This window comes from Paroedura picta, chromosome 4 (assembly GCF_049243985.1).
Source record: "Paroedura picta isolate Pp20150507F chromosome 4, Ppicta_v3.0, whole genome shotgun sequence".
Taxonomy (NCBI): domain Eukaryota; kingdom Metazoa; phylum Chordata; class Lepidosauria; order Squamata; family Gekkonidae; genus Paroedura; species Paroedura picta.
In genome coordinates this window covers 110,588,709-110,608,154 of record NC_135372.1, presented here as the reverse complement: position 1 = coordinate 110,608,154, position 19,446 = coordinate 110,588,709, and the positions used below count along the sequence as shown (strand labels likewise).

General features: G+C 43.7%; 1 protein-coding gene across 1 annotated transcript in view; it reads left to right on the top strand.

Moving 5' to 3' along the window:
- Positions 1 to 19,446, top strand: part of LAD1 (ladinin 1) — a 36,392-nt gene that overhangs the window by 11,735 nt on the left and 5,211 nt on the right. The window contains exons 2-7 of the mRNA XM_077335017.1: positions 4,592 to 4,735; positions 9,632 to 10,214; positions 10,779 to 10,913; positions 11,767 to 11,807; positions 14,986 to 15,058; positions 17,709 to 17,843. Of these exons, the coding sequence (XP_077191132.1) occupies positions 4,592 to 4,735; positions 9,632 to 10,214; positions 10,779 to 10,913; positions 11,767 to 11,807; positions 14,986 to 15,058; positions 17,709 to 17,843 (1,111 nt within the window). The remainder of the gene's footprint in view (positions 1 to 4,591; positions 4,736 to 9,631; positions 10,215 to 10,778; positions 10,914 to 11,766; positions 11,808 to 14,985; positions 15,059 to 17,708; positions 17,844 to 19,446) is intronic.

The window sequence follows — 19,446 nt, the reverse complement described above, 5'->3', positions numbered from 1 at the left end:
GATAGTCTTGCTATGAAATAATGATGAAGGGGTCTTCCACCTTCTTGGGGTCTTCCACCTTCTTGCTTCTGGTTCCAACTTCCCTCTATCCTGTCTTATATCTTTAAAGCTCCAGCCCAAAGTGGAGATGGAGTATATGACTCTTTGCTTCAAGCCTTCTAAGGAGTCAGATAGGATGTTGCTGTCCTCATCTGACACGTTGACAATTGATAGGCAGTTTTATTTGTATGTGGGAGGACACAGTGAATTCCCGTCTCTTAGAATTTTGGACAAATGAGGTTTAGATAATAGAAGTATCTGTTCCTCCTGCCAGAACTATGCAAGGCACACTCCCAAGCCTCCTCAACTAATAAACAATCATGTGCCACATAACTGCGGCTTTGCTGTAGGAGACAGGGCCCGAGCATTGACCTTGTAAGCATAGACCAATACAGTAAGAACCTTGCAGTGTCAAATGTGCTGCAGCCTATTTTTGAACATGAAAGCCATCACGCTTGTCATAAGTATATGGACTTGATGCAGTATCAGCAAACAGAATAACTTCCCTGATCTGGATCAGGTGCCCAAAAGAACTGCTGGAACAATATACCCCAGCATTTAATTCAGCATCGCTTAGAAGGAGTAGGGAACTTTATTTACCATAGACAGCAGTGACAAGAAGGGGAGAGCTGGCAAGGTCAATATGTAAGGGCAGATGGAGCAGATGCCCCTGGCTGATCTGACACAGAAAACTATCTATGCACTTCCCCTGTTCTTTTCCGAGGAAGTCCAGGGTGGTGTGCACATGAGTCTCCTTCCTGTTCTGTCCTCTCAAAAACCTTGTCATGAATGTTAGGCAGAGAGGTAGAAACTGTCCACAGTCACCTAATAAGTTTGATGAAACTAATCTTGCAGTGCCATTGGCGCATACTTATACCATTCTATGTTTATTGAAGTTAATGGGTTTGGAAGAGTGCAACTCTGTTTAGGATTGCACTGTTAGTCCTGCAGGTCCTGGTTGAACAGTCTTGTCATTGTAGCACACTGTAGCCTGCAGCCCACCACGCTGGCAGTAAGACCAATAAGATGGTGTGTCTTACTGCATTTTGGAGCAATATGCTTTATGGCAGCTTTAACAGCAGTTCTGAAGTGCTGTGATTCAGCAAGAGGCAGACTGTGATAAGTTGCTTCGTCTAAAAAGAGCAGGATCACCCAGTCCTCTGCTTGCCAAACCCTGAGACTCATCAGGTGGGGCTGATGATGTCACATTGAATTGCCCTACTTAATTACTGCGCTTCCACTCTCCACTGGGAATTGTACCATGATGCATCTGTGGGCTTGTGTATGTCATAATTAGAAGTCTTTGGAAAGATTTCTGCATAATTTAAAAAAATAACGTGGAGATTAACTATGTGCTAAATGGAAGAGGTAGTTAGTATCAGGTTTACTGGCTTGGATCTGAGTTTGCCAGTCATGCTTCTTATTATCTTCTGGAGCTTTTAGGAGGAGAGCCAGCATTAGGAAGCGCTGCAGGATGCCTCATGGCACGATGTGATGTCACATTGCAGTAGCAGTGCTCTAGCAACCCCCCCCCCAAACTCTATGATAGGAATGTGAAAACATTTACATTTCAGAAAGGGGGTTCATACTGGTATTCTGGGTTGTTCAGATCTCCAACTCTGTTTTGAAATTCAGATTTGTTTTTTGGGGGGGAAATTCTGAAATGTTTAGGGTTCATTGTTCCCCCATGTCCTGCATTGTAGAGGCAGTGGCCTGTTGCAGAGTACACACTTCTGGTTCCTGGACATTTCTGCTCAGCATCTTGATGGAGGAAGGATGGAGGAATACACTTCACAATGGAGCACCACTTCTCCAGTATAATTGGCAGAAATTGTTTGGTTCTAAGGCATTGTCCCCCACTTTCCATTTACATGCGCAGTTGTTTCCACAAGCAGTTAGGCATGAAGCCATAGAAGCAGCCACCAAGTGTGGGCTGGCTGACAGTCCTGAGCAGGGGTAGTCAAACTGCGGCCCTCCAGATGTCCATGGACTGCAATTCCCAGAAGCCCCTGCCAGCATTCGCAGGCAGGGGCTCCTGGGAATTGTAGTCCATGGACATCTGGAGGGCCGCAGTTTGACTACCCCTGGTCCTGAGGGTTGAACCTGCTGTGCTGGCCCCCGAATCTGGATTTCAGGGCTAAAGCTTGAGCAGTGGCAAGTGCTGCATGAATGTATTAGGTCCACATAATGACAAGATGGCAACAGTGAAGCATTTGTTTGTGCCGTCTGATTGACAGGCCAAAACGCAATAAGTTGAAAGCGTGTTGCTCACTCTTATGATTTTTCAGGCTGCAAATAAGGAGGGCAAAATGCCGAAAAGAGGTCTGAAAAAGGCAAGAAAGCTATAAAGTGTGGAGGGCCAATTCAGGCCATTCAGCGGGCGTTATTCGCTACTTCACTATTTTCAGGCTGAACATTCCCAAGTCCCTCAGCCTTTCCTTACAGGATTTGGTCCCCTGCCCCCAGAAGTGAGGTCTCCAGAACCGCACACAGTCCTCCAGGTGCGGTCTGACCAATGCAATATACAGCATGGCACAGTACCTGCTGCGAGCCCTGTTTCGTTAAAAAACAAAACAAAACCAGGTCATCGTAGAACCAGGTGGGGCAGCCTTGTTATGATCAAATCCAACAAAGGACTCTGTGAGTCATGAACGGGCCAGACGTTCCTGTGCATTTCAAACAGCCTGGTGCCCTTTCTCGGTTCACTAGCACTCGAGGGTGGGTAGAGAACTCCTCCAAGTCTGATTGGAAAGTTTCATGCCAAAGGTTCCAGGATGTTTTTCCTCTCCTGGGCTCCACGCTAGTTTTTCTCGCTTCCTCTCTCTTCCTCATTCACACAGACCCTCTCAGGCCGAGAAACCGCATAGCTGAACTTTTATTGAAAATAAAACTCAATGGAGAGATAATGATTAACCAGCCCCCTGTGATTGTTGTATGCTGGAGTGGCAGAGCAGGTGACCAGGCACCTTTCTTACCACACTCTGTAGCCGTGGCTCACTCTGTCACAGGAGTCCTCACCTGTCTTGAAGTCACCACCAAAACATGTTAACAACTCTGGAGGGCTTTCATTCAGATCTTTTTTGTGTGTCTCGGTTGCCCTTGTCAGTCATATTGATGATTGTTCCTTTGAGTTGCCAACTCCAACTTGGGAAATTCCCAGACATTTGGTAGGGGGGCTGAGCCTGGAGAAGGGAGATTTTGTGGAGGGGAAGGAGCTCAGCAGGGGTGGGATTCCATAGAGTTCACCTTATGAAGCTGTCATTTCTTCTGGGGGAACTGATCTCTAGTCTGGAGATCAGATGCAATTCGAGGACAACTCCAAACCCCAACTGGAGGCTGGTAGCTATCCATTCCTCTGCAAAGGGGAGGGATCCAGGGCTGGGCCCAGGTGTGTTGCACAGTGCAGGAAAGTACAGGAAGACACCATTTTCTCACGATATGCTAAGACATATTTTGACATATTTGTTTACAAAACCTATCGGGAAAAGCTGGGGCAAGACAGGTACAATCATCCACAAAAGACTGATCTTATTCCTTCTTCCCGTTGTTATTGTTAACCTAGAACCTTTTGTGTTCTTTAAACATTAAGAAAGCAAAAACAGCCAAAACCTTAAAGCATTTGTGGGTACTGATGTTGTACTGCAGAAATGCTATAATGCAGTTGGTATTCAATAGTTCTGACATAAAAGATGGCTATTCGACATGATGGGAAACAACAGGATATGGATGGTTAAATGTGGTTGCCATGAATATTTTGTTTTTCTTCTAAATAATAGTTATAGTATATAACTATAAGCAGTATTTCTTTTTATTTTCTGTATCTTTCTAATCTATGGATATTGCTTATTAATGGGATGACGTCTGCTGTATGAACACCCCCCCCCCCCGCCCCTGTATCTCCTTACTCGGAACTGGGCCAACAATGGATGACATCTGGTTTAAATTAGTAATGTGCAGGGGGCCTTTGTAATCTGCCTGCAGTCTCAATGAGAAAGGCAGACTATAAAGTAAATAAATACCCTTTCCAAACTGAACTCTAACTTCAGCCCTAAGCTGTCTGTGTGTGCCAGTTTTTTCCCCTGTAGGGCTTTGGCGACAGAGGACTTTGTATCACTTCTGACAGCTGTCCATCAAACGTTGTGGTTTTCATGGAGTTGGAATTCCTAGAAACAAATTGATAGATCACATATATGGGGTTGGGTAGTTCTTTTTCTCCCCTTCCCGCTAGCCACCAGATCTTGTAAAACCGCATCTGGAGTCAGGAATGCTATGATGAGAAAAGAAACATGATGACTCTTGAAAGCACAATACCTGTTTTAGATATTTGCTGAGATAGGAGACATCTGCCATGTTTTATTAAATTTTGTTTACGTAATCTTAAAATAAGGGGGCAGCGAAGGAAGGAAGGAAGGAAGGAAGGAAGGAAGGAAGGAAGGAAGGAAGGAAGGAAGGAAGTCTGTGGGGAAAGCATCCTAATTTTCTGATTTTGTTTATTCCTGATATATCTTCAGACTAAAATATGGTTCTCCTTCTCTTATGCTTTTCTCTTCAGCCTGGCCCAACAATGGAGTGCAGAAGATGAGGAAGAACAGGAAAGGGAGCGCCGGCGAAGACACCGACAGCTGAGTTCCAGCTCTGATGCGAAGCAGGAAACTCTCAGTACAGACACAAAGGTCACCTGTCAAGTACCAAATAGGTACATGTGCACACGTGCTTATGGTCAAATGCTCGCAGTGCCAGAATAGAAGAAAGACACTGTTTGACAGTGCAGGTTGAAATGGTTTCTGTCTGTTATAGAGCATGACCCAAATTTGTATTGATTTTGAAGTCAGATGGTACATTGCTGTTTATTCTTGTGGGTTCAGTTCAGGATTTAGGATGAAGAAGAGTTGGTTCTTATATGCTGCTTTTCTCTACTCAAAGGAGTCTCAAAGCAGCTTACAGTCGCCTTCCCTTTCCTCTCCCCACAACAGAAACCTTGCGAAGTGGGTGAGGCTGAGAGAGCCCTGATATCACTGCTCAGTCAGAAAAGCTTTATCAGCGCCATGGCAAGCCCAAGGTCACCCAGCTGGCTGCATGTGGGGGAGTGCAGAATTGAACCTGGCTCGCCAGATTAGAAGTCCGCACTCCTAAACACTACACCAAACCGAGCAGGTAAATCTAGATAACTAGATAGTGGAAGAGGAAGTGGGTCAGCATTTGTACTCAACACGTTGATCTGAAGTTGTGAGCAGAATCTGTGTACATACAAATTGTGTGGCAGCAGTCGGGTGTGGTGCAGCATTAGACTAGGAAACTTGAGTTCTAGCTCTAGTCTTAAGGTCTTTTACGGCTGAAAGAACTACTGTGGCTGGATGGTGCTTGAATGCCAGAGTGATGCACTATTATTAGTGATGAATCAAGTGGGGTGTGTGAGTTGTGTAGTCCACCCCAGACACAGCTTAAGGAAAGTCTTTGAAGGGGTCCTCAAAACCAGCATCCACTTTGAAAATATTTCCTTTGATCTTAAAGATGCCACTTGGGCCGCAGTCTAGGGAAGTCTGAGGGCCATTCCGCACAACTTAAATGTAGCCGAAGTCTTACCTTTTGTAAACGCTATTAATTTAACGTTCCACATGACATCATAAACAAACTGCAAAACTCCTGCCAAACTCCAGCAACGATCGGAATTTTATAGCGGATTATAGTGGATTCCCCCCCCCAAAAAAATGCTACACTCTGACACATAGGCCACCTGGCTCAGCGAGCATCCAGCCTTCCCTTTTGGGCTGGCCTAGCTCGCTCCAAGCCGCCTCACCTTTGAGGCCCCGCTCTTTTAAGTCCGATGCCCTCATCGAACTGCTCTAAGAGGCTCCTTCACCGTGCCATTTCCGCCCCATAAAAGCTGCGACAAAGATAATAAACAAATTATTAATGCAAAACACAACATCAAAATCAGATACAACAGGGTGGGTGGGTGGGTTCCGACCGCTCGCTGCTTTGGCGTTGAGAGGGGGAAAGAGGGTGGGCCAATGCCCCGCCGTGCCTTAAATAGGTGTGACGAGCACGCCTGCGTCCCCCAGCCCGCGCACGCCTCGTGCCTCTCTCCTCGCCCCCCTGCATTCCGAGGACGCTGAGTGTCCTTCTTCCCCCGCCCTGCCGCCTCATCAACAGAGGCTCTGGGGCCAAGGTAAGTCCCCAGCCTCATAAATTGAAGGTGTGTGGGATGATGAAATTCCACTATTAAATATAGTGTTTCTGCATATTGCAAACATTTAGCAACATTGGGCATTGTGCGGAATGACCCTGAGAATTTTTGCATTTGCAATATACATTGGATTTGACTTTTTAAAGCACCAAAGTTTATGTCCATTTCTGCACTTAAATCTGGCTTTTTATGTGTGGTTCCAAATTGCCCGCTCACCTACCCAGTGACAAATGACCAGTATATTTGAGGGGAAGGTGGTCAGTAATGATATCTGAAGGCAGGTACAGAATGGCGGAGTAATGGGATGCACTGAAAAGAAAGGCACAATTGGCACCATTTTACACTATGCGGAGACTAGAAAAGAGGAAATCAGAACGGGAGCAAAGCATGATGGGAGGTTGCCTCCTTTAAAACCATATGCAGGAAACATATGGCAGATTTCAACCTTGGGAACAAGGATGGAACGCCCAAATGCAAAAAGCCTAGTGGCAACTTGCAACATCAAATGGAAATCCAAAATGAGGCCAGAACAAGGTAGTTCTCAAATGTGGTCTGAGAATAGCAAAAGTTCTAGGATCAACTAAGCTTCCCTGGCTTCCTTCAGGACTCAAGCAGACTTCCTTAACAGATTGCACTGATAGTTGCTATAGTAATTGCCAGAAAGAGAACAAAGTTCGAGTCCAGTTTTATTCGCATGAGCTTTCTTGTGCATGCACACTTCTTGAGGAAGGGAAGGATTCTTCTTACTAGCACATGTTTTGCTCTTTACTTTGAGACCATCTCACACAGATAGGTTAAACAACAAAATCCGAGTTCAGTACCTTTAAGACCAATAAAGATTTATTCAAGGCATGAGCTTTTGAGTGCAAGCAGGAAGAGTGCTTGCACTCGAAAGTTCACACCTTGAATAAATCTTTGTTGGGCTTAAAGGTGCTACTGAACTCTGATTTTATTGTGCTACTCCAGACCAAAATGGCTACCCATTTGAAAATAGGTTAAAAGAAAGGCGGCACAGCAAAGAGATGCACTGGAATAAGGGGGAAGGGGAATTTAAAGGAAATTATTTTGGCGTATTCTGAAAAGGTATTTTTAGATTAGATTTCTCTGTGTCTATCTGGAATTTTATTTAGTTTCAAAAAGACCCTATTATAAATGTATAAATACATTTAGAGTTCTGTGTGTTCCAGCTCAGCATCTCTCTCCCCCCCCCACTGCTCTTTACAATAACCCCCCTCTCCTTTTGATTTTAAAACTGTTTAGTTATCATTACTAGTGTTGAATAGATCTTTCCTCGTCAGAAATTCAACATGTTATTTGACTGGGTTGATTCCCCTCTCCATTTTTCACTGATGATAAAAAAGCAAAGCATGAAAGAATGAAAGAAACACAAGGGTACAGTTTGAAAACTTTATTAGTATAAAAGTGTAGGAGTCCAAAGGCACCTTAACAACTAACAAAATTTGTGGCAGGGCCTGAGCTTTCATGATTCACTGTTCACCTCTTCTGATACAACTAGAATGTGAGTCCATCTGTCCTTATATCTCGGAGAGTAGAGTGAATTCTGATGATGATTGACAATAGCAGGTGTTGGTAATGAGACAGGAAACCTAGGTCATGATTCAGTCCAGGATGAGGCATTGTTTTGAGCTTCACTATTATTTGCAATTCAGCAGTCTCTCAAATTTCACTTTGAAATTCCATTGTATGAGAACTCCTACTATATTGTCAGCAACTGAATGTTCCCCTGCTATATTTGAAATGTTGTGATTTCTAACGGCAGACTTTTGTCCATTTATTCATTGCATCCTCCTGGACCTAAGTGAGATCTAGATTTCATTACCAGGGCTGATATCTTCATACCTAATACCTTTCTGCATAGCGCATCTAATCTAATCAGGCCTGCTATTGTCATTCATCTGCTATTGCATTCAGTATCTGAAATCACCTTTATAAAGTTTATATCTCCGATATCTGGCATTACATTTTATGGCACACATGGGCTGGTCCCAAAAAGTGACATTTATATCAGATATGGCCTTTGTCACAAATGAGTTCGACACCTCTGGTTTAGCCTTTCTCTTTCTCTTTCCTCGCAGCCAACACACCAAACCTTCAAAGCAGTAGCTCAGGTGTTGCAGCAAGATAAAACAACCTTCTCCTCTCTTAATTTCTCTCTCTTTTCCACATGTCTTTTATTCAGTTCTGTCTTCCTTTTTTTCTGTGCCCTCCCCTGACCTCAGGCGTTAATTAGAGCTTTTGTAGAGGTAGGTATTAGCAAACCACCTTTGAACATCTCTCGCCTTGAAAGTCATACGGGGTCGCCATCAGTCAGCTGTGACTTGATGGCAAATAAATAAATAAATAAATAGAGGAAGGGGTGTTAAAAATTATTTGCCCCAGGGGCCAAATAGGCTAGATATGCCACTGTTTGTACTTATGTTCTTAAGTGCTTACTTAATTCATACCCTAGTTTTTTCCTAATTGGGGACCCAAAGATTCTCTTTCCATTTGTTCCCCCCCCCATGCACAGAGGGTTGTGAGTGACAAAAGGGTGGGTAGAACCAGGACCAGGTATGTACTGAAAGCACATGCTGTAAAGGCCAAATTTATATGACCCCCTATTAGTTATAAAGATCTATGGTTTAAATTGTATATTATTTTCATTAAATGAATGTGTATCATTCTTTCGAGCCCAACTGGTGCCCATGGTCAGAATTAGAATACATCTCAGTATACTGCTCAAGGAGAGCATCTGAGCATGTGTGATTGGGAGGATAGAAGTGGTGTGAGTGAATTAATTGCTCAGTCTTCCAGCTCGTCGTATTTTTGAGTAGCTCTTGTTAACCTTGTCTAACAAGGCTATTCATTCTATATATATTTAATTTTAAGATGCAGTTTTCTATTTCTTAAACATGCTCCAACATCTTTTAGGGCCAGGTAGAACACTGAGAAATTGGGACTGTCATGAGCTACGGGCCAGAGTTTGGGGAATTGCCTCAGCTGTTAGTTCTGCATTTTAAGTTTTACCTCCCGAATGCTTGCTTGTGGCTTCTAGGTGCTGGGCATGATGGTATTCCTATACATTGAAAAGCCTTCCCTCTTAGAAATTCATTGCCTAGTTTTTTTAAAAAACAACAACCAAGAAACCAGGACATTTGGAACAAACTCCCATCCTTGAAAGACATATGCAATCCTTCCTATCCTGGTTTACATGTTTCATTCATTCATTCATTCATTCATTCATTCATTCATTCATTCATTCATTCTTTGATTTATATACTGTCTCTCACTGTAGTTCTCTGCCTACTTGACATCCACATATTCTCATGCACATTTTGACAATCAGACCTATTGTGCCCACCAGTGTTGCACCTGATTGATGCCTTCCTTTCTTTTTTGTTGTAGGTTCCATAATTCCTCAGAGGTAAAGCCATCAAAGGTGGGGAATGCCATACTAGAGAATGAGAGAAAACTGGTAGAGAAAATAAATAAGCAGGACAATAGAAGGACGAGGTGGAAGGCAGAGACCTTAAATAATGTGAAACAAGATAAGACGGAGACAATGAATGCCAGGAAGTTGGAAACTAAAGAAAAAAAAACAGAGTCTCTTACAGAATCAATTCAGGAACAGAAAGATCCAAACCCTACAAAATGCCAGGACCTGAGTCATCAGAAACCCCCCACAGAAGAAAAACCTCAAAACGTGCGGCTGATAAAGAGGGAACCAAAAGTGGGAAAACCTAAAAGTTTGGTGCAAAAAGAGGAAACCCCCGAAGTGTCTAAGGATAAACAATCAGACGAGGAGCAGAAGGTTCAGAATGCACATGACTCCCAGAGGGCACCGGAGGTCCAGAATGAGGAGACAATGCAAAAGCCTCAGCGTGCTGCTTGGGAACGCAAGAGCATCAGTCGACTTGAAGTGAAGATTAACTCAAGAATAAGAAATGGCACAGAAGCAGCTTCATCTCCGCCTGCCTCTGTCCAACAGGTGATTAGGTCTTGATACTTGTAGAGGAGAAAAGTGGAAGCCCAGGGGTTAGAAGTGATGGGTGTGAATGATGGTTAGAGGCGGCATGGACCAATGGAGCTGTCATGACTCACATCTGTTTCCAAAGCTGGCAGATTTGCAACAGGCAATCAGCAATGACATCTGCACTGCATTTAGCAAGGAGGGCTGAGTGGCTCAGAGATGGCCTAAGGAACGCTCAGTCTGATCAAGTGTTGGTGGATATTGGCATGTGAATCATCACTGCATAATTCTAAATTTTAATGGGTGTTTGTTTTGGCTTCATGCAACTGGACCTCAAATAGTTATGTGAGATTTAATGAAACTTCAGGGAACATCACTAACATGACTGTGATTGATTGCTTCATTAAATAAGTCTCCTAAATTATTCTTCAGCCGGTTGGTTTCTTGCCTCCCACAGTAATTCCAGAAGTTATAACCAGTCAGTGCAATCTGTTGGATCTAGACATGTATACTTTGCCTAATTCTGTGCACTGAACACTGCCTTTTATGTCCCCTTTTCCTTGATTCGTGTTTGTCTCCCAGGAAACAGAAAGAAGTATTCCTAAAATTGATGAAGTTGATAGTGAAGGTGGACCAGAGGTGTCTTCAGTTTCTCACCCTTTGGTTACATATAGTAGCTCATTCAAACGAATCAGTCCCAGGACAATCTCCTTCCGGGTAAGCATGAATGAGTAAGGGTATGGAATGGTGCCTGACTTGAAAAGGAAAAGGGCTTTTTTGTTGGACAAGCAGAGATTCCCTCCATCTTGCATCACTGCCTGTGCTTAATTCAGCCCCTTTTAAGCATCCTGCAAATTAGCTAACAAAAAGTCCAGAAAAGTATTAAACATGCTGTATCACTAGTAAATAGTGGAAACCATAGTACAAAATGGATCTCCAGCTGACTCCTGGAATCTTTATATATTTATGAGGTCATGGCTAATTCACAGAACTATTGTCTGAATTGTGAACATTTCAGTTTTCAAGGGTTCATTTTGCCATATTGGCCTTTGTTTCTGGAATATATGGCTCACCAAATCCTGGGAAACATCTAGGAAAGGAAGATGATTTATATCTGAGGAAAACTTTAACCATAAAAACCCTGTTGGATTAGACCGGTAGTCCATATAGTTTGCACAACAACTAATCTTTTGTTGTGGTAGGCCAACAAATAGGTCATAGAGGCCAAAGTCTTCCCCAAATGTTGCCTCCTAACCCTGATATTTAGAGGATTACTGTCTCTGAATGTGGAAGAGCAAGATTCAGTTCCAGTAACACCTTAGAGACCAAGAAAATTTTCTGGGTATAAATTTCCAAGATTCAAACTTCCCTTCATCAGATTTGAGGGTCCCTTTAGTGACTAGGATCTATGCTCCATGATTCTCTACAATCCCCTCTTAAAGTTATCTATGGTTCTGGCTATTGTTACATCTTCTGCCTGTGAATTTGGGGTTGCCAGCATTTAATCCCATTTAAACCTTTTGTTCTGACAGGGAACCTAATTTCTGATCTCCACTCCTTATGTTTCTAGGTGGTCTCTCCGAAAGAGAAACAAGATATACTATACAGAAGGTCAGCAGATGTTAGTTAATTCTTGTTTTAGATTTTTTTTGCTGTAGTTTGGGATACTTATATCTGTAGCCTGGCCATACAATATTAGGCATACTAAGTCTCTCACTACCCTCTGGACTTCTTGTTTCCTGCTGCCACTCAACAAAATGGTGGAGGGGGAGGATGAAGAGGGGGAGCTCTGGTTTTGCACCAAGGCAGGACATCACCAAAACTTTGACCACAGAATTAATGGGTGAAAAATAGAGTAGTACCCCAATGAAAAAGAGTTGTCAGTCTCCAGGTGTGGCCTGCAGCAGATGTCCCAGAATTCCAGCTGATCACTAGACAACAGAATCCTTGAGAAAATGATTGCTCTGGAGGATGGATTCTATGGCATTATACCATTGTCCCCCTCCTCCCAAAAACCTGTCCTCCCCAAGTATACCCCCGAGTTTTCAGGAATTTCCCAACTCTGGAGTTCACAACCCTAGGCGGAAGCAACATCATGCACGATGCCAAATCCCTTGGTCCACCCCCAAATTCTCCTCCTCAGGGTATCAAATAGAGCTGGGAACCTTGTAGAACTTGCATATTGTTAAACTGCTACTTTTCCCTGTGGCAATTGCTTATAATTGACAGTATGATCCCAAGCATTAATTGATGTCAATGATTCCTTATGTATTTGTTTTCCATATGAAGCAATCATTCTCTGTTGCTGCTGTGGTTGCCAATAGAGTGCAGTGGCAGCAGGGCTTCCATATGGCAGTTATCCTCACAGGTACCCTGAACCAGTCCTCACTGGTATCCACCATAATCCCAGAATTATCAGGATATTCAAACCGCAGTTGAATATTTTCTAATATCCAGTTGCTGATTTTATTAAGCCCCCTGGTGGCAGGAAGAGGAAATGGCTGCTATGTAGACAAGACCAACAAAATTCAGATTTTCCATCAACTTGGCAGCCGTCCAGGCTTTTTTACAATATTTTCTTAAACTTTGCAGCAAAACAGACGTGGGAAAGGTCAGAGAAAAACCAGGAAAACCACAGGAGGTGCATGAGCATACCATGGACCTGTGGGGAAGCAAGAATTCCCCCCCCAAAAAAGCATCAAACTTTGGGCAAATAAACCATGGGGAAATAGTGATAGTGTTCTAAGAGGAGCTGACACTCAATGCTACAATGGAAACTCAGTGGAAAAATGAAACATTAATTAATTGTGAGAGGGGTAGTCAAACTGCAGCCCTCCAGATGTCAATGGACTACAATTCCCATGAGCCCCTGCCAGCAAATTCCCTCATGGGAATTGTAGTCCATGGACATCTGGAGGGCTGTAGTTTGACTACCTCTGAATTGTGAGGTTGTTTTTGAACCCATGCCATTTTCTCTTTTTGCAAAGGAGTGATTGATAACTGTCTGTACTTTGATGGCACTGTTTTTTAATGTGCCCTAAAATGACAAAGTTGTAGAGCATGTCCCTGTGCATTCTGCAGAAAACAAGCACAATCAGGATTGGGGGAGCATCTCAAGTTCTCACACTGGCCACCAGAAGCAGAATCTGCAATTAATTACATCCTAAATGTGATATCTTAGCATCTGTACCCTTGGTAGTTGTAGAAATCACGTAAGACAAGATATTTTCCACAGAGTTTCTGGTGATTATTATAACTACGTATGCAAACTTCTGGTTGTGGTGTCATGCCACATCTATATCATGCCACATCTATATATATGTATGTGTGTGTATGTATGTATGTATGTATGTATGTATGTATGTGTATATATATATTTACCAGAAGTGGTGTACAACAGCAATTAATGTCACCACCCCCAACCTACCCAAAGTTGCTGCAGGGACCATTGGGGGGATAGCTAAGAAACCACAACAGTATTGCCAGCCTTCAAGCCTTGATTTCTGTCAGTAAAAGGAATTAGGGAGGACTCTTTTCTGGATTGTTTTAACTGCTGAGGGAGGAACTCATGAGGGCCAGGCCTGACAGCAACCACTGGGTGACTTGACTTTGTATGCCCACATGACTTTGTATGACTTACTCAGGACCAGTTGCTTGCTACTGTGCAACAACAGCCATCCCATAAGAGCTAGTTTAGTGTAGTGGTTAGTTTCAGACTAGGATCTGGAATGGCCAAGTTAAAATCATGACTCCGTTATGGAGACTCACTGGGTAGCCTTAGGCAAGTTATACATTCTCAGTCTAACTTACCTCGTAGGGTTGTTTTGATGATAAAACGGAGGAGCAAAGAATGGTGTAAACCCTATTATGGCTACTGGTAGGATATAAATGAAATAAATACATAATGAATCTGAGGGACAGCCTCTTCCGTTATGTTCCCCGGAGGGTACTCAGTTAATACCAACATGCTGATGATCTCTGGCCCTAGAGAAGTTCATCTGGTCTTGACCAGAGCTAGGGCTTTTTTGGCCCTGGCATTAGCCCTACCCTGTTGGAATGCATTGCCAGTTGAGATCTGGGCCCTGACATAGCTATCTAAGTTCTGCAGGACTTGCACTTTGAGCCTCCTTCGGGTAGGGAAAAGCGGCATATAAGAACCAACTCTTCTTCTTCTTCTTCACTCTTTCAGCAGGCCTATGGTTGGGTCCAAGGTCCAGTTGGGCCTCCCCTTTCCCTCTTTCTCCCTTTCCCCTCCCTCTTCCCCTCTTTTTATTTCCATACTGTGCTCTCTTCCCCCCTCTGAGGGGACCCATGAATAAATGAACAACCTGACTGTGGGAGAGATGGTTAGGGGTGGTTGAGTGGGGGTAATTGCTAGAACTCCTTTATGGAGGTTTTTGTTTTTATATTGTGAACTGCCCAAAACCCATTTGTGGGGAGGGGCAGTATACAAAGCCAACAAATAAATAAAATATAGCTGAAGATGGGAGGGACACAGATGGGTGGGTGAGGAAGGAAAGAAGGAAGCAGGGAAAGCTCACCCTCAGGTGGGAAAGAAGTAGCAGTGTGGGGAGGGGGTAGAGGGGAAATTGAGGAGCCCCTTCAAGTCCTTGCAAGTTTCTAACTGCACATGTTCCTTTTACATTTTCTAGCAGACAACAATCCAGTGATCCAAACTACAAGATGCCATCGGGCTTTCACTCAGGGGGCATGTCTACATTGTAATTGCTTTGATGAGGCTTGGGAGAAGTTTGTTCTCATTTTCTCTTTTCTTTCTCTGTTTCAATAGTGCTAGTATGAGGCTTCCAGCAAGTACAGCTAAATTTGGAGAGAAGCTGGAGAAATATACAACTGCTGTGCAGGTAAATGTCATGCCTATGGCAGGTTTGTACTAAGTCTTCAGGTATACGATGCAACTTTAAAAAGAGCCAAGTTATAGTTACACATTGTTATTATTTATTATATTTCTATAATACCTTCCTGGAACCAACTCAGGATGGTTCCATCGTACATTTACAAATAGTTAAAATAAAATAACATAATGTAAAATAACATAATAAAACATTAAAACAAAAATGTAAGCAGAATCTAGAAGAAGAAGGAGTTGGTTCTTATATGCTGCTTTTCTCTACCCGAAGGAGTCTCAAAGTGGCTTACATTTGCCTTCCCTTTGCTCTTCCCACAACAGACACCCTGTGAGGTAGATGAGGCTGAGAGAGCCCTGATATCACTGCTCAGTCAGAACAGCTTTATCAGTGCTGTGGTGAGCCCAAGTTCACCCAGTTGGCTGCATGTGGAGGAGCGGGGAATCAAATCCGGCTTGCCAGATTAGAATTCAGTACTCCTAACCACTACACCAACCAGTAGCAGCATCAATTATTGTCATACAACCCAGGGATTGGTTACTATCTGAAGATTTTCCAGATTAAGATGTATCAATGGGGGTATATTTATCAGGGAGGGCCTGTAGATGTTATGAGGTTATTGGCCCCAACCAAAGGTTTTGTGGAAAAGCTCCATTTTGCAGGCTCCGCAGAACTGTGCCAGCTCTGGCAGGGTTCAGATCTCCTCTGGGAGCTCATTCCATCAAGTTGGGGCCAGGACTGAGAATGTCCTAGTCCTGATTGAGGCCAGATGCACTTTCTGGGGGTCAGGGACCACCAACCAGTTGGAATTCACAGAGCAAACCTCTCTCCAGGAGACATAGGCAAGGAGGTACACTGGGACCCAACAGCAGATGATCTTAAATGTAAGAACCAGAACCTTAAACCCAATCTGGAATTCAATCAGAAGCCAGTGCAGCTGCTGAGCACATGCTGAATGTGGCCTTCCAATGTGTTCCTGTGAGGACCCGGGCAATGCATTTTGGACCAATTGCAGTTTCCAGGTCAGGGATAAGGAAAGGCTAGTGTAGAGCCAGCTACAGATTTGTAGTCTAGAAGTAGAAGAAGAAGAAGAAGAAGAGTTGGTTCTTATATGCCGCTTTTCCCTACCCAAAGGAGGCTCAAAGCGGCTTACAGTCGCCTTCCCATTCCTCTCCCCACAACAGACACCCTGTGGGGTGGGTGAGGCTGAGAGAGCCCTGATATCACTGCTCGGTCAGAACAGTTTTATCAGTGCCGTGGCGAGCCCAAGGTCACCCAGCTGGTGCATGTGGGGGAGCGCAGAATTGAACCCAGCATGCCAGATTAGAAGTCCGCACTCCTAACCACTACACCAAACTGGTAAACATCACATGGATCACTGTAGTTAGGGTGAGTTATGCATGTAAAGGTTTTTACTGAAGTCAGCATGCTGACCATTTTAAATCATCATTTTAAAAAAACGGTCATTTTTTCTGCAAGGATTATGCACTTGGAAGACTGAATTACGGCAGCAAATAGTTGGGGTGGACAATTCCAATGCTGTGTTAAACACTAATTGGCAGGCCATGGCCAGTTGCAATGCCACATGACTGCCACCCTGGCACATGCTACTGGCAGGGCCTTATAGGAATTGTCATTCACAGACAATGATACCTCAACAAGAAATTTCCATTGGGGCCCACACTCTTTTGAAAACACTACAATTTCCCCCCCTCGGAGGTATGCTGTTCCTCGTAGGGAGTGGATTGAAATGCTTGCAAATCCCTCTGAGGGAATGAATCAATTAATTTCTGCTGGTGTAATGTTGTGATAGCAGAGGTGGGAGGGCCTGCGCTGAACAATGGGTGCCTCAAGCTCCCATTGGTGTATAAGGGAATAGAGGCTGTCCATTCACCCATTGGGACAGGTGGCACAGGGAAGGAAATCAAAAACACGCTAGCATTTATGCATTCTGCTACACTGCTAGTTTTCTGTTTGTATGGAGTTTCTTTATGGAAATAAATATTCAGGTCTGGAATCCACTACCTGAAGCTGGGCAGTCCAGTTCTCTGCCCTCTTCTCTCTTCATTTCCTTGTTTTTGTGTATCAGGGGAAATCTCTTGAGTGATGCAAGAGCAGCTCAGGAAGCTTTCATTTTCTTTACCTTTAGATCCAAACAAAAATGGAATGATGTGAGTATCCAAAGTACAGCACTGAGGAAAAGGGGGGAAAAGCACCCGATTGTTACTGAAAGAAGGTGGTTACTAGCAACAGGAGGCCAAACCTTTTTCAGGGAAAGGGGCAGGGTATTTAATTACTTACATTTTTATTTCCTGCCACTCCCAAAGCCGGCTCGTGGTGGGTTACAAACAGTCCATAACGAAAAACCCCTATAAAACCCCATTAAAACATCAGAACATTACATAAAATCACAAACACCAGAATAAGAAACATGGCAGTATAACTCGATCCCCCCCCCCCCGATAACAATATCCAACAGAGGAAGTGGCAAGAGGGAGCCATAACCCAGCACCATAAGATGTTGTATGCCGTAACTGCTTCTTAACACAGGGGCCCCCCAATATCACTTGGAAGATGGAATTATCTGTCCTTTTCTTAATGCAATATGATTTTTCCCCTCCCTGCCCAACTCTCCTCTTGTTCTTAGAGAGCGGGGTCAATTAAATTGCCTCCATCTGCCCGGAGAAACTTCCAACCACTCTCAGAGGGTGTGGCCAGCAAGCGCAACATCTTTGAAGCCAGTGTTGCTGTCCGAGCTGAACCTATCACTACAGTCCGGAAGGTAAGGCCTGAACATAGATTTTTAAATGTATATCACACACACACACACACACACACACACACACACACACAGAGAGAGAGAGAGAGAGAGAGAGAGAGAGCTAAGACCCAAGGCAAGCAGCAACAATAAATAAACTGTTGATATTAAATTAATGAAAACACATGGTTTAAAAGAATAATTAAAACTAAAATAAAGTAGATAATTAAAACAATTAAAACAGCTCGGCGAAAGCCCTTTTTAAGTTCTCCATAAGCTCTTTTAAATAATTCTTTCTTACAGCCTTGCTTGAAAATAATGCAGAAACAGGTACTTATTCTTACCTGAAGTGACAAAATGGAAGCTCCAGGAGTTTTATTCTTTGTTAAAACTGACAATTCCTAGAGCTATCCTTTGTCACTTCTAGACCGTTTATGCACTGGAGGTTTCATGCTGGCCTGCAGGCTGGAGTTTTAGTCACCTCTTCCTGCACCCACACGGGGGAGCATTTGGACTGGTGTGCCTCATCTGCCCTTGATTTGTGCTCCTGCACGGACGCAGGGGCACTGAAGTTCCCAGTGCATAAATGGTCCTAGTGAGAACTTTTAGTAAGTACATGAGGATGCATGGGGGGGGGGGGATCCCACTATCACTCCAAGCAGCATGGGCAGTGCGACCAAGGGTTTGGCATCCATAGCTATAACAATGTACAGTATTGTCTAGTCCTGGACTGTAGCCTCCAGGGTGAGGAGGTTTGTAGGAGATCCTATTGTGAGGCACTGAATAATCCTGAAGTTGGAAGGGACTGGGATGCTTTCAAGGTGAAGCCCACGAAAGATAGCAAATAGCATTCTAGAGATGGATGAAACTAGAAGGCTGGTACTTCTTTTGGCACTTTTATTTAGGCAAATGTGGTCCTCCTTGGCCAGACTGCATGCTTTTTTATTTAGTAGTACCAGATCTATGGAACAGTCTGTGGTTGGCGGGGGTATGCAGAATCCCAGGTACTCTGGTTTTTAGAAACTAAATGAAGGAATTATTTTTCAGAGGACTTAATCCAATAGGGCTGTTCAGGGGGACAGGATTTTGGTTAACTGGACCATTTAAAAATTCTGAAACTATGGGCTGTGGCAGGCTGTTGGGATTTTGTGGCATGTGTTTTAAGTTTAATGATTCTATGGCTTTAATTACTTGCCTGCTTTGAACAGTGATAAAATAGCAGATACATTTTATGCTGGTGGAATCTTTCCAGTCTCTTCGGATTGCTTGGGAGGGGAAGGGAGGGGACTGTATGAACGGATCAGCAGTTACAGGCAGACTCTTCAAGGAGACTTTGGGTAACCTTCAAGAGGAAAGAGCTTGGGTATTGAACAGGTGTGTATATTAGTTTGTTTACAGTAAGGGATTAGCTGGTCCTTTCAGGGCAGAGCAGGGATGCTTTGGGACTGTCTCTAATTGGCCATGAGAGAGTACACATGCATGTTCACACACCCGCCCCCCTTGTGCCTGCTCCATACTGTATTAGGGTCTGGAGGCTTATTTAAATAGATCTTTTTAAAGGAGGACTGATAAGGTCTTAAGTAGGGTGATATGCTTAGTGTGGGCTGATGGTTAGGTTAGTTTAATT